We start from the raw sequence: 15,818 nt of genomic DNA, 5'->3' as shown, positions 1-15,818 counted from the left end.
TGTGTTGAGAGGATTTGGGAAAACTTTGGAGGTTTGAAGGAGGAGTGGGTGGTGGAGCCAATGGAGGGTGAGGATCGCTTGTACCGACTAAATGGCGTCGCTCACGTGGCAGGATATATCGACGAAGAGGTTAGTTACTATTATTGTTATTATTATTGTTATTAAAATTCATACTAATATAACAATTGATATTATTAGGAATATTGTTAGTAAAAATATTTTATGATGTTTATTTGTATTGTTATTCTGATTAATGTTATTTACATAAATATTGATATTATTATGGTTACTGTAAATCAAAATGTGAGGCGTTTATTAATATTGTCTACGTAAATGTTAATATTATTATCGGTACTGTTAGTAAAAATATTTTATTATGCTTATTTATTTTGTTAGTCTGGTTAATAGTATTTTTGTGAAATATTTTATTATAAATGTTAATATTTTATTGAAAAATATTTTTTTTTCTCTATTTATATTGTTATCATGAGTGCATAGTATTCGTAGCTTCATTGTTTATTACACAATAAGAGAATCAATGAATTTAATGTGACGATTCTAATAATTTTTACGAAAATTATGTTTGATGTTGTTTGTAATGGTTGTATGTTAAGGGATTTTGTTACTCACGTTTTGCAGCCTAGTAGGGTTATTAGCGCCGTTAGGAGGCAGCAGAATATGCCCTTACATGACCGGATTATACCGTATCTGGAGACTGCGAGCTTGTATCATCTGGCTAGGCTAAACAGTCAGTGGCTCTGGGTTGATGAGTCTCTCCTTAGCGCATTTATTGAGCGGTGGCGTCCGGAGACCCACACGTTCCACATGCCGTTTGGTGAGTGCACCATTACTTTGCAGGATGTCGCGTATCAGCTGGGTGTGCCGATTGATGGTGCGCCCGTTAGTGGGTGCCTGACTGAGTTTGAGAATTTGATGGAACACAGTAGACCAGCATGGGTGTGGTTCCGGGAGTTGTTCGGGGAGTTACCTCCACAGAGTAAATTCAAGCAGTTGACAGTGTGCTACACATGGTTTCACGAGAGGTTCCGGGTTCTCCCTACAGATGCTACTGATGAGACCGTGCGTGTATACGCACGTGCTTATATCCTGATGCTGTTGTCGTCTCAGCTGTTTGCGGACAAGAACGCAAACCGGGTCCACCTTCGCTGGTTGCCTTATTTGGCATTATTGGACGATTTGGGCAGATATAGCTGGGGCTCGGCTGCACTGGCCTGGTTGTATAGGTGTCTTTGTTGTGGTACAAATAGGAACGTCGTTAACTTAGCTGGGCCGCTACAGCTACTACAGTCTTGGATTTTCTAGAGGTTTCCCACTCTGAGGCCCACTGGTTTTGACCGGTTCGGGTTTCCTCTTGCTTCCAGGTAGGGTTTAGTATTTTCCGTTCATAAATTGTAGACACAGCATGTGTTATGGTTTGTCTTGACATCATTTCAATTAAAATTGTAGGTGGGCTGAGTTTGTGCCGAGGAACGATGCAGGGGCACAGAGATTAGTTTCCGCACGCCTTGCACTGGATCGACTGCGTGTCCACGATGTGAGTCATTTATTTATTGCTGATACTTGAACTAGTTTTTCTTAAATGTCATTGTCTCATGAAACTCTTACTGTTTTGATACAGTTTGTGTGGGAGCCTTATTCTTCTGTTGATTTTGCTGCTGTTATTCATCCGGAGATACTAGCTAACGAGCACCGAAGGCTATGGACGGCCGTCACTAGCCTAATATATTTTGCTGTGATCGAGTGGCACCAGGTCGATAGGGTTCTACCCTAGTTCGGCGGTGTTCAGCATCTCCCACAGCCAGCTCTGAACATAGATTGGCTACATGCGAAGGATGGTAGGGGTGGGGACCGGTGGTTTCCCACGTATTATCAGGAGTGGCACCAGTTTTGGGAGAACAGGCTTCAGTCAGTCATATGGGTCGATCGAGTCCTCGACCCCGGTCCATCAGCAGAGTACCTGGAGTGGTGGTGCCATGTGGCGCACAGGTTCCTATCCCCAGATGTAGCATTTCAGGATCCGAGGCCGATTGTGTTGACTGAGGAGGCGCGTCACAGAGGGTCGTCCCAGGCACCTCCTAGAGTGCACGTTTATGACAGACCAGATAACAGACGAGTCGATCGGCGTCGCCGTATAGGGACCCGGACCACCGATCGCGAGTGGAGGGAGTTTGCCGACCGTTTGGAGGAGGAAGTTCCTGGAGCTGAGCCTGGGGAAGCAATGGACTACCGTGTTCCTCGACGTAGAGGCAGACGGCCACCTGCGCGGCCTAACCGTCGAGGTGCGCGTGACAGAGGACCATCCGAGCAGGGTGACGGCACTCATCACGTGCCTGGTGAGGAGGTAGTTGGATCAGCATCAGCTATGGATCAGCCGACGTTCGACGTGGGTACTAGCTCTCAGCTGTTTGGGAACGTGACCCCACATGCTTTTGCTGAGTTTACTACCGCGGCTGTCGGGATGGACATTGATGATCCTGTTACTGAGTCTGAGTTCTACAGGGACATAGCAGACATGCTTAGGGATGATGATGATACCCATTATAGACCACAGATGCCTGAGGAGCATGCCCAGTTTGCTGATCAGCAGCCACGGAGTGACGACGTTCAGGCTCAGTTGGCAGTTGACCTCAACGAGCCTGCAGTATCTCCGTCTGACCCATGGTTTGCGTTAGGAGGGACACCTGCCTCTGCTTTCAGCGCGGTTCCCGCACGACCCTCAGTCCCAGCGGCAGATCACAGACCGAGGCGGGTGAGGCGTCTTCCTTTGTGTGGCACCGGAGGTCACCTGCTTGGCCAGTTCGACGATGATGACAGTGACACCATTGAGGATTCTGATTAGCTATGTTATATGTTCCCGTCCGGTAGGGACTTTGTTAGTTTATGTATTTAGCATGCTAGTGAGTACTTATGGCTTTCAGACTTATGTTAAATGTTAGTTTTCTTTTGACCAAGCAGTTTAACCGGTTTCAGCTTCTTTGATATGTAGCTCTATGGTTTATATTATAATGCACAATATGAACGATACCAAAGTGGTTTAATCAAACACGTAAAATAACAGGAATTTATTCATCTGAAATTTTTGCATTAAAGAAACATGTTGACAGTCACAGACTTAACCAACCATACATTACTAAGATTATCTAGACCCTGAAACAACTGAAACAGCATAGACGGCTTTTTAGACGACATGAGATCTACGCATCCCCTCCACCACTCTGTCTTCGCTGGTGACAGTTCCTCCGCGTATGCCCAGGCTGACGGCATAGCCCACAACGCTTCGGCTGGTTCTCCTGAGACTGATCCATACTTCCACGGATCCTGGTTGCCTTTGGACGACCTTCCTTTGCACGCCGCATATTAGGGTCAGGAATGATGGTAGGCCTAGCATATGGAGGCCATAGTCCTTCAGGGATAGGTGGGAGAAACCCTGCTTGTAAACGTTGAACACCTCACTCATACGATACACCTCGTGAACATATGACGCCCAGTTAAGCCGGGAGTAGGCGCAACACGCAATGGCGTGGCAATAAGGATAATGCAGCGCCTGAAAGTGCCCACAGTCGCAACAGTGATCTTTAAAGAAAACTCTATAGCTACCCAGCGAGAAGCTCCCGGTTTGTGTTGTCTCCGCGACGGTGTACTCGGACTGATGCCTGTCGTATAATGTCACAGTGAAGCACCTAGAGTCTCTTAGGTTTCGATCAATAGCCTTGACCAATGCCTGACAGAATTCATGTCCAGATCTGAGTTGTGCCTCTGCTGTCTGTCCCCGTACCACAAATAGCTGAGCAAGCCTCCCGTAAGTTGACTTAACCAACGATGTGACCGGCAGGTTGCGAGTTCCCTTTAGCACGGAGTTCACACATTCACTGATGTTTGTGGTCATGTGCCCGAACCGTCGACCAGCATCCTCATGTTGGGTCCACTTGTCATACTCCATCCGATTGGCCCAGTCACACATTGCTGGATTCTCAGTCCGCATGATGTCAAACCAGTAGTAAAACTCAGCCTCAGTCTTTGCGTAGGCAGCATTCACCAACATCCTCCTTGAGTCCTTACCTTTGAACGTTAGGGCAAAATTCGCAGCCACATGCCTAATACAGTAGGCCCAGAAAGCCCGAGGAGGCAGCCACCCAGTCTCAGGTGCCTCGAGCGCTGCCTTGATCCCATTATGCCTGTCAGAGATAACAAGGATACCCTCCTGAGGAGTCACATGCTCTCGGAGATTGGACAAGAAGAATGACCACGACTCTGCATTTTCGCCCTCCACAAGGGCAAATGCTATCGGGAGGATGTTCGAGTTCCCGTCATGAGCTATCGCCAACAGCAGCGTCCCTCCATACTTCCCATACAAGTGGGTACCATCAATACTGACGAGGGGCTTGCAATGCCGGAATGCCTCGATACAGGATGGAAATGTCTAGAAAAGCCGGTGAAAGTACACCGTCGACTCATCAACCCCACCACCAATCCGAACAGGAGACGTCTTCAGCACCGTGATTATTCACGGCATTGTCGCCTGGACCCAATCTCCATATATTTGTGCCACTGACGGTAACTAGGCCATCAACCATAACTAGGCCATCCAAACCTTCCGTAACTAGGCCTGAAACCGTAATCGGCTTCTGTCGCTTGTTGAAGTACCTTTACCGTAACCGTAGCATCTGCCCTAACCATAGCAAGAATCCTCGCACAGATAACGTGGTGATCCAACTGACGGTGATCACTTGAAATAGAAGTTGCGAGGCATGTGTGTGGCCCGTTGTACCTCCTAACCTCCCAAGTGCCCTTTCGTGCACGAAGCGCTACACGAATCAACCAACTACAACCCTTGCCGAATTCCTTGCATTTTCCATGATACTTCAAATGATCTGATTCGATGACTCTGTACTCAACACCTCGCCGGATGCTATAGTCCTTGACACTCAGCACAGCTTCATCTTTACTCTGGAATGATTGCCCAATCTGAAATTCTGTAGAAGATCCCCCCACTGTGTTACCACCGTCTTCCTGTTGACCAAGAGCATCCAAGTTTAGTGTGAAGAAGTGTGGAGGGTACTAATGAGAAGCAGAACTTGAAGGGCGATGCTGCGCATGTAGATCGCCACCTGTGTCATCGTCGTTGTCACCTACGATATCAACAGGCTCCTGGTCAGACTCATCGTCACGCATTGCATTCTCTACTTGATCAGGTCCACCAATGTCTTCGATATAAGGTAACAGGCCACCACCGGTGCCCACAACGTGGGGAGGCTCAATGACTGCTACATTCTCCAAAGGTACAGAACCAACAACCTCCGTTCGGTCTAAATCAGCCGCAAACGAAGGTGATTGAACCGGCGGAAGATACGGTCTGACCGCAGGCATCGAACTAGATGCACCACCCGCGGCAGCTGGGCTAGGAACTGGAGCGGATGCCCCAGAACTATCGACACCAACCTCCAACTTCGCGAACAACTCATGGATTCTGATCTCCGGAAAACTCCTTACACAGTAGAACAAAACCCTAATATCTTCATCAGCCTTAACCGCAAAGGTTTCATACTGAACACCGGTCGAGACAACCGCCATGGGAATCTTGTAGAATAGTTTCTTCACCCACTTGCTATACAACACGCCAAGCTTCTCCAAGATGCTGTTCTTCAAATCTGACAAACTCATCGACGAACGGATAAAAATACTCAGTGGTTCTCTGTCGGTAAACTTCACACCATGGCTTTTGCTTTTTTTTTATTTTTCCAGAGCAATGCACTAAGGCAAGAAAACTCTCTTCCTCACTAGCCATTGTGAGAATGATCTCTTATGGAGCTTGAATCACCCACATATATATAGAGTTCCCGTCATTGTAAACCGTGGAAACCTACAAGGTTTCTGGCCATTATTTACCCTACATAAACCGTAGTAACCTACAAGGGTTTATGACCAGTACATTCTCCTCATAAACCGTGGTGACTTACCACGGTTTATGCATGCCACGCCTCCTTCGTAAACCGCTGGGACCTCCCACGGTTTACACTAAATAATGTTTCCTCCTAAACCGCTGGGACCTGCCACGGTTTATGCACGTTTCAGAAACCGTGGTGGGTTGCCACGGATTACATAGAATAGGATTTTTGCACATGCACGTAACAACAATCCGTTTTGCACATTTAGGTAAAGGATTCTGCCATTTTATTTAAATAAGTAATTTGCCCTAAAAATTTCATACGGGAAACAATGCAAACTTGAAAACTGCCAATTTTCTCTCTCATTTGTACGGATTTACTTATCGAATATTCTCATCTTCTTTCAATGGTGGTGTCGTCCCGCAACCCGCAACAGCTGCCATCGCGCATAGCCTCGGGAGATGTCGCCGTGCGCACCGCGAAGGACCGAGCGACACCATCGTGCAGCATAACTGCCTTCCTCTCCCCGTGTGAATGGAATTGTTCTTCCCCAGTCTCATCCTCTCTCACTGTGCTGCGCCGCCACTCACAACACGTACAATTCCTAGTTTCTCTTTCTCTGTGTGTGTTGAAATTTCCTATTTTTTCCCCTTTTTAAGTCGTGAATTTTTTTGGGTATGATTGGTTTAATGCAAAATAATTGATCTTTTTAATTTATTGATTTCGATTGAAAAATGTTGATACTTCTAGAAATTGGCATCTAGCTGCTGAAACAGTACATGTGTATGATTGTGTGTAAAGATGTATTAGGTAACAAATATATAAAATAACGATTTTGATGCATTCTTAATTCTTCGCTGAATAATTACTTGTTGATAAGATTATGTTATTTGTGCAAAGAAATAAGATTTTTGTTGTCATTCTTGAAAACAAAAAAAAAGAAATTGGTTTATTAACCATTTGTTATTTTTATCGCTACTTCTTTTCAGATAATTTAGGTTGCTTCCTAGTTGCTATTATTGGAATTGGTATTTATTTAAGCATGTCAGTGGCGATGAGAAATAAACCTCTTGAAAGAGAAAGAAAAACTGGCCCGTGCCATCATATGATATGTTTTGAAATTCACCGTTTCTTTTCAATGGAGTCGCTGAAATCAGTGTAGTGTCCATATATATGCATCTATAATAGTAGGCTAGTTGCATATTATATGCTTTACCTGTCCCAGAATTAAAATTTGACCGATAAAATTTTGGAATTGCTATTTGATATTTTTTTGTATATCTTTAGGATTTAATACCTTTTAATCTATTTTATTGTCATATTTAGTATATTTTCACCAAAATACAGGAATGATTACGTTGAGGTTACTTAATATTTTAAATACAAGAGCTATCAATAAAAATGCTACCATTTTTTTTAAGTCCAAGAATTTTGAGAATTGGGGTGCTGTTTATTTTGGAATTTATCATTGGAAGATCAGTAAAAGTCACTGCCACCTTTTGGCCACAATAGACACAGTCCAATCTATAAAATAGTTTGGATATTTATTGTACGAAAACAGATTGAGAGCTCAATAAAAAATTATATAGGGATTGAGATACATCATGTACTATACTTTAAGCCATGTAAAATAAAATGGATGTTCATTTTATTATAATTACGAATGATTTTACCCATTCTAAAATGGATAGTTATTTTGGGTATACTATTTATAGTATAATTGATTACCCTGGTGTATTAATGTAAACAAAAAAATTAAAAGAAATACTAAAATAGGCTGGATGTTCGTCTTACTAGGTTTAGGATGATGGTTATTTTTATTCTAATTTAGATGTTTAATTGATTTGGATTGAATTTAACATAATTTTGCCTATCAAAAGACTTTGTTAAAAATATTGTGTATATGGAGTCTATTATAATTTGAAATTTTAAATTAAGGCGGATATTCATTTTAGTATAATTGTAGATGGTTCTTTTCATTCTAAATTGGATGATTACTTTAGGTATATCATTTGTAATATAATTTATGATCCTATTGTATTAATGTAAACAAAAAATTAAAAGAGAAACTAAAATAAGTCGAATGTTCATTTTTTTTAACTTATATTGAACCAAATAAATAGCTCATTGTAATATAATTTTTTTTGTTTTTATCATCAAAATTTCAGTATTTCAATACCTCTAAAAAATGAAGACACAGAAGATTAAAATTTTTAGAGATAAAAACTGAAATTTTAATAATATTTTATACTTAAAATACCTTTATTTTAAATAATTAATTCTAATTTTATTCTTTGTATAAATTAAATTAAAATTTTATTCTTGTTTTAATTTTTATCTTCTACTTTACATCAAACAAAATATTAATTTATTTTAATTTCTGCTTTTTAATAATTTTACACCAAATAAAATATTGAAATTAATTTCAGTCTCTATTTTTGTCTCTATCTCTCGATTTTAATCTTTTTGTTGTTGTCCCTTCACCAAAAGCTATTTAAATTTTCAACATCACATGACAAGCTCTCAATTATATATTAGTATATTATACATAAAATAATTATATGTAAATAACTCCTTATGCATGTATAATATGTATTACATTATAATAATATAGAATAACTGTATTATAATTTTTTAATAAAATTTTATTCTTTCATATTTTTTATGCACTTTTTCAACTATGAATCGAAGATTATTAAAATAAACCTTTTTTTAAATGAAGATGAAATACAAATTTTTAACAAATTATACCATTATGTATATCAAAAAGAAAATTTAAAATTTACTTTAGATATAATAACTGATTATTTTAGTTGTATGAAGTATTATCAAATAAATTTAAAAATACTAAAATTTTAAATATAATACTGAATGTAATTTTATATAATACAATTATTGACTTGATATACATGCTATTAATTATAATTTGTTAACTTTTTGTTATATCATATTTTAATTTATTTTATGTTTAATTTGGTTCTCTCATATAAAATTTATGGTTTCATCACTGTATGCAATGGTATGTTAACAAGTGGAATGTATGTATGGAGGAGTAAATTCAGTTTCAAAGACTAAACGTGGTAAACTCTTTTTCTACCACTTGCGGCCTTGGGGGATAGTAGTCAAAATATATTATGTATGAGGGTTATGAAGGTTAATTGCTGCGTTCGGTGTCGTCGAAAAATGTGGGTTGGGGTGATTTTTTTTTTTCGAAAATATTTAAGCTTCTATTTGAACTAGATTTAGAATTGTATAATGCGCAAAAAACTCATGCTATCAATTTTTATACATAATATTTTAGATAACAAACAATAATAAAGGAGTTTCGGTTTTATAATTAATTTTAAAATAATTTATATAACTTTTAAAACAAAAATTTTTATTGTAATAAATTCTATGGCATAATATAACAATAATAGTATAATAAAAATTAATTATTTCAATCTAATATATATATTAAAGTATTTGTTTAAATGGGATTTTTTGATAGAGTATTAAAAAAAGTTTTTCTATTTGATTTTGATGAATGAATTACATGTAAATTAAAAAAATTAATAAATAATATTAAATACAAAAATAATATATATTTATTGACATTCAAACAAAGCTTTGATTCGTATAAATTCTATTCCATTAAAAACATTTTTTTATCATTGAATAAAATTCTACAATGATTTATATGTTTTAAAAACGTAATATGTATCGACTATGATATAGATAAAATATTAAAATGACAAATATTAATGCATTTCAGAGGAAGAGTAGAGAGTGCAATGCTCCTTAAATTTTTTTTTTATTAACAACGGGGCTAAACGTCTAAAAAGGAGAAAATTAACTAGAAACTATTTTGGAGTGAACCGTTTTTACAGCATCAGTAAAGAAATGCAAGGAAATACAAGGTAGCAATGAAAAAAAGAAATGACAATCATAGCTTAAACTATGACAAAAAGATGCCAATTTATCGGCACAAGAGTTTGCTTCCCTGAATTCATGGTGAAGAGTCCAGCTGCTGAGTCTGTTGCACCTGATCTTTATTGCTGATACAAGAGTTCCTACCGAATGTAGGTTACCCAAATCCTGAGAACATAGCTGCACTGCTACCGCTGAATCAACCTCAATTTCAACATGGGAATGTCCCAAGTTAATGATTAGTTCAAGGTCGAAGAGTATGCCCCAAAACTCAGCTGCAGTCACAGTACATGCACCCAAATTCGCACTATAGCAAGCTAAGAACTGACCATTGCTGTCTCTAAGGATACCACCACAAGCTGCTCTGCCATCCTTACTAACTGAGCCATCCGAATTCAGCTTGATAAAAGGAGGAGGAGGTGGCTGCCACTTAATGAGCTTCTCTGCAAAAGTCCCCACTCTTTTCCTAGATCGCATAGACTCAGAATGCGCCCTGTGATAGTCCTGTGCCATATACCAGGCTATTTCATAAATCTTGCTTTCATCTGAGACTCTATCATTGTCAAAGACAAAAGTGTTCCTTCGAAACCACAGGAAGTTTAAGGTACTAGTAAAGAGGAGGGGCCACGGAACCCCTTTGAAAGGAGATTGGAAAGATAAGTTCTCCATCAACCAAGGGATAAGAGGTTTGGTGAAGAAATTCTCCGCATCCAACCTGTCATCAATGCTCTCCCATGTTCTATATGCGACTGGACAGTCCCGCAAGACATGGAGCAAAGATTATGAGTTGCTTCCACAAACACCGCACAAAGCAGACTGAGCTATATTTCTCCGAACACGCTCCTCATTCGTAAGAAGTGCATTATTGGCTACCAACCAACAGAAACTGCGAAGCCTTTGAGGGGCTTCCAACTTCCATATCCGAGTAAAAAGGCTCGCATTCTCAGAACTAGCAGGGGAGGCAAGGGCAGAACAAGCTGATTTTATGGAGAACACCCCATTCGGTGTTAGCATCCAAGCAATCGAATCCTCACCTAACTCCGCTTCTGGTGGCTTAATAGAGGCAAAGATGGAGAGCCAATCATCCCCCAAATTGTAACCGATACGGTCATAATTCCAATTATTATTCACCACATAGTCACAGACTTTTTCATCTCTCATGTTCGATGTTACCTCTGTTTGGGCAAAGTCCATCAAGCAATGAACACCTGGGATCCAATGATGCTTCCAAAAATCCACGGTCTGACCTGAACCAATCCTCCAGATAAGATTCCTTTCAAATTGTTTCCAAATGTGAGAGATACCTTTCCAAGCGTTAGACATACGTTGAAGAGGCTTTATCAAAGGGATGGTATGATCACCACACCTATATTTACTGCGGAGGACCTGTACCCAAAGAGAATTCCTATTTTGAATTAACTTCCAGGCCAGTTTCATCAGATTTGCATCGTTCATCACTCTGGCGGATCTAAACCCCAGGCCTCTAGATTTCTTCGGAGAGCATAGCTTTTTCCAGCTAAGTAAGTGGATTTTCTTACCAGAGTTATTACCTCCCAAAACGAAGCTCCTGCATATACTGTCAGTCTTATCACAAACCCTCAAGGGAATTCTCATGGTTTGCATAATATAGGTTGGAATTGAAGCTAGAGCCGATTGGGTCAAGGTAACTCTGCCTGCCAGAGAGAGATTACGAGCCTTCCACGTACTCAACCGACTCATCATCCTATCAATAATAAACTGAAAGTCCTCAGTTTTAGTACGGCCATGGAGGAGAGGAACACCCAAGTATTTGCCCAAGTTTGAAGTTAGTCGCATACCTAAGGCTTCACTCAGTGCCCTCTTACGACTGAAATTCACATTCTCAGAGAAGTAGACGCAAGACTTATCATAACTAACTTTTTGACCAGAACACCGACAAAACAGCTCAAGAATACCACGAGTTAACTCCACCTGCTCCATTGATGCTTTCCCAAATAGAACGATATCATCAGCAAAACATAAATGTGACAGCTTCGGACCTCTCCTATTCAAAGTTATTAGCTCCCAGATATTATGCTTAACTGCCATTATGATAATTTGTGATAGCCGTTCGATACACAACACAAATAAGTAGGGTGACATGGGGTCACCTTGTCGGATACCCCTAGAAGGAACGAAAGGATCCAAAGGAGTCCCATTCCACAATAGATTCATATTTGCAGACGAATAGCAACTCACTATCAAATCGGTCAAATTTCGCAGCAAACCTGCCTCCTGGAGAGTATCTTGGATAAATCTCCAATTCAACCTGTCATAAGCTTTTTCAAGATCTATCTTGATTGCCAGATAACTAGAAGTCCCTTTCTTATATCTCAAAGAGTGTATAGCCTCCTGTGCCACCAAAATATTATCAGCACTTTGCCTCCCGGGGACAAAACTGCACTGAGCAGGGCTTATGAGTTTGGACATGACTTCTTTCAACGTGTTGGATATAATTTTAGTAACTATCTTATAAGAGACGTTACACAATCTAATAGGTCAAAAGTGGCTAAAATTCTCAGGAACCTCCCTTTTCGGAATCAGAGAAATATAGGTATTATTAACCTTCTTTATTTCTGCATGATCCACAAACACCTTTTTCACCCAATCTTCAACTGAGGTCTTCACAAGGCTCCAGTTGCTTTGGTAAAATATAGGGGGAAGACCGTCTGGTCCCGGGGCTTTCCAAGCTCCCATAGCAAAGATAGCCGCAGAGACTTCTTCCACTGCAACCATACCATCCAGGCGCCCAACCTCTTCGGATGTCAAAGTAAGGATCAGACCGGAAGCTACTAACTTCTCATATGGCTGATCATCAGCATAAAGTGAAAGAAAGTGGTTCATGCCCAATTGCTGAAGCTGAAACGTGTCATCTACCCACTCACCATGTTGGTTCTTAAGCATTGTCACTCTGTTTCTCCGTCTTCTAGCAGTTGCCAAATTGTGGAAGTAGAAGGTATTACGATCCCCATAGTTTATCCACTTACATCTTGAACATTGTTTCTAAAGTATCTCCTCTTGAATAAAAATTGCTTCCAGTTCTTTCCATAACTCAGTTTGGAGATCCTCCAAAAAAGGATTCACTTCGAAACCAAGTTTCAAGGAGATACAATTCAGTCTGGCCAAAATTCTATTCTTTTTCCCATGAATATCACCAAAAACTTCCTTGTTCCAAACCTTTGCGGCTTCCATAAAATTAGTCATATTTTGGTCCAAAGAAATTTCATCCTTCCAATTTGTCTTCAACATAGAATTAAAGTTCTCATGAGTCAACCATGAAGCCAAAAACCGAAAGGGATGACAAGAGGACGCAGCAGTACTATCAACCCAAAGCTCCAGAAAAATTGGGACATGGTCTGATTTGAGTTTGGGAAGATGCTTTACCACGGCGCTACTAAAGCGTTGGGACTAAGCTGCATTAGTTACGTATCTATCCAACCGTCTTCTAATAATTCCTTTTTGCCAGGTAAACGGCCGACCTTTAAAGCCCAGGTCCTGTAACTCACACTCTAATAGGCAATCCGCAAAACGATCATAGTCTCTAGAGAGACCAGAGTTACCCCCTGTATCAATAGCAGATAAGACACAATTAAAGTCCCCTCCTACACATCACTCACTAGTCAAATTATCAGCAATACTTTTCAGACCTTCCCATAGACTAGTTCTCAGCCCAATTTGTGGGGAGCCATAAACAACCGTAAAAAAATCAAGGACTTTCCAAACCATATCTAAGTTTCATGTGGACATATTGTCTATGAGACATAAGGACCTCAACATTCCAAAAATTTGAATTCCATAAAATTCAGATGCCCCCTGAAAAACCAATACCTTCTTCAAGAAACCAATCTGAGAAACCAAATCTCTTTGCAATCTTATTCACCTTTGGACCCGATAGATGAGTTTCCAAAAGACACAACATATTGCAATTGAAATTCCTACATAAATCTTTAACCAAAGTAGAAAAACCTTTGCTACTAACACCTCTACAGTTCCAAGTAATAATATTCATAGGAAAAAATAAACAAGGAAGTAGAAGAGACAACCAACCGAAGCGGCCTTAATCAAGTAGAGCAGGAAGCTGGTGTGGTATCCACCACCATCCTTACAGACTCATCCTCCACTGCCAGGGAATCCGTCTGATTCAGGCATAAGCTAAGAATCTGAGTTGATCCAGGATCCGGCGGGTTAGCAGCTGCCAGTGCTTCTTCTTTCGCACTTTCCCTCAGAAACTTTAGTGCTGCGAGAGCCTCCTTCGAGGGTTGATGAATCTGAGAGAAAGGAATGCCATTTAAGAACAGCTCTTCATCCCCCTCCACATACTTCATCTGCTTCATCAAATTTAAAGTCTTTCAGTACTCTGTATCTTTTCGCTCCAAGTTAACTTTAGAGACCCCATCCACTACCTCTTTTCCTTTTACCAATGATTCCTCAGTACTCTTTGCTCCACCCTCCTTCTCACGAGAACTCCTCCCTTCTTGGGTTTTAGAAGTACTTTTCGGCCCAGCTAGCCTGCTCTTAGAGGAGGAGGTTTGTTTGGGCAGCTCTAGCTTCTTAGTCTTTTCCGCTTGTACTGAGTGCTTATTTGATAGAAAACCTTCTTTATGAACATGTGCTTCCATATTGGACTCCTCTTGTTCTACATATTCCAAAGATTGAAAACGTGAACCTGACCCAATTGGGTTACCTGTCTGGATTGAGGTCCTAACATTACTGTTGCTTCGATTAAATCTGCGCTGGGGTTTCTTAGCCAACATCCACGGCCCAAACACTCCTGAAGAATCAGCTCTTGCCATCAAATTTGAAATCCCCTGAGCCACAGGATTTTGTTCCAACACATTAGGTGACAGTTGAGATGGATAAGGAACAATTAAATTCGACTTGTCCAAAATAATCGCCATTGTTGCATCTCGAGGATCCCCGAGGACCTTACTACCCTCCATTGTAGCTTCTCTGCTCTCCTTCTCCGGTCGCCTACTTTCTGGGCAACCATCAATTCTATGCCCATACTTACCACAACCAAAGCAGATAAGATGGAGACCTTCATACTCTACCTTAAACTCCTTTCCGAGAACTTTTATAGCTGGGACAAGCTGGTTTTGCAGATCCACCTCCACACATAAGCGGGCAAACTTTCCCCTAGAGTGTATAGAAGTAGTTTGATCAATTTTCAACATTGTTCCGATCTTTCCACCTGCCCGCCATAGGAAGTGATAGGTGTAGAGTTCAACCGACAGCTCCGGAATTCTTACCCATACCGCTAATTTTTGCATCGCATCCTCTGACGGTTGAAACAACGGCCTCCATCTTTGTACTAACAAGTAGTGCCCTGCCACCTGCCACGACCCTTCAAAGAGCGCTTGTTTATAGTCACCTTCGTTGTCAAAGCGCACCAGGAAGAACTCTCCAGTCAGATCAATTACCTTCACATCCCCGTTCTTAGACCAAAAACGGTGAACCCACGAGTCCATAGATCGAAATCCAATATTCTTACCGAATACTTTGACAATAAGAGAAAGCTTCCATGGACGACACCATTCGTCATAATCTGCCAAACTCACCTCAAACTCTGGCTTTGGATTGAAGGAAGCTGCTCTGCCGGCACCGTCTTCAGAGACCTCCTCCAACATATAGTCCTCCGCTACCATCTGAATCTCACAAGTTGCAGATCCATGTCCGCTGATCTTCCATTCTCCTCTGCCTCTGTGTCTAGTAGCACTTCATCCCCGTTAGGTTTGACCTTCTTAGTGCTGCGGTTCATCAAGTCTTCCTCTTAGAAAGTCGTTTCATCGGCGCTGTCACTCTCTCACTCATTTAGAGTTTTTTTTACGGTCCTTACATTCTAAATCTTAAAATTTAAATTTTAAAACTCAAAATTTAAAATATTAAATCATAAATTCTAAACTCTAAATTCTAAAATCTAAATCTAAGTCATTGAAATAAAATATAATAAATATAAAATTGAAATTTGTTTAAAATGTTTATTTC

General features: G+C 40.4%; 1 protein-coding gene across 1 annotated transcript; it reads right to left on the bottom strand.

Moving 5' to 3' along the window:
• Positions 1-14,182: 14,182 nt before the first annotated feature.
• LOC107482535 (uncharacterized) lies at positions 14,183-15,478 on the bottom strand. The gene has a single exon (XM_016103072.1). The coding sequence runs from the start codon at positions 15,476-15,478 to the stop codon at positions 14,183-14,185; it is 1,296 nt and encodes a 431-aa protein (XP_015958558.1).
• Positions 15,479-15,818: the final 340 nt, after the last annotated feature.

This window comes from Arachis duranensis, chromosome 4, assembly GCF_000817695.3.
Source record: "Arachis duranensis cultivar V14167 chromosome 4, aradu.V14167.gnm2.J7QH, whole genome shotgun sequence".
Taxonomy (NCBI): Eukaryota; Viridiplantae; Streptophyta; class Magnoliopsida; order Fabales; family Fabaceae; genus Arachis; species Arachis duranensis.
This window is presented reverse-complemented; position numbering and strand designations above follow the sequence as displayed.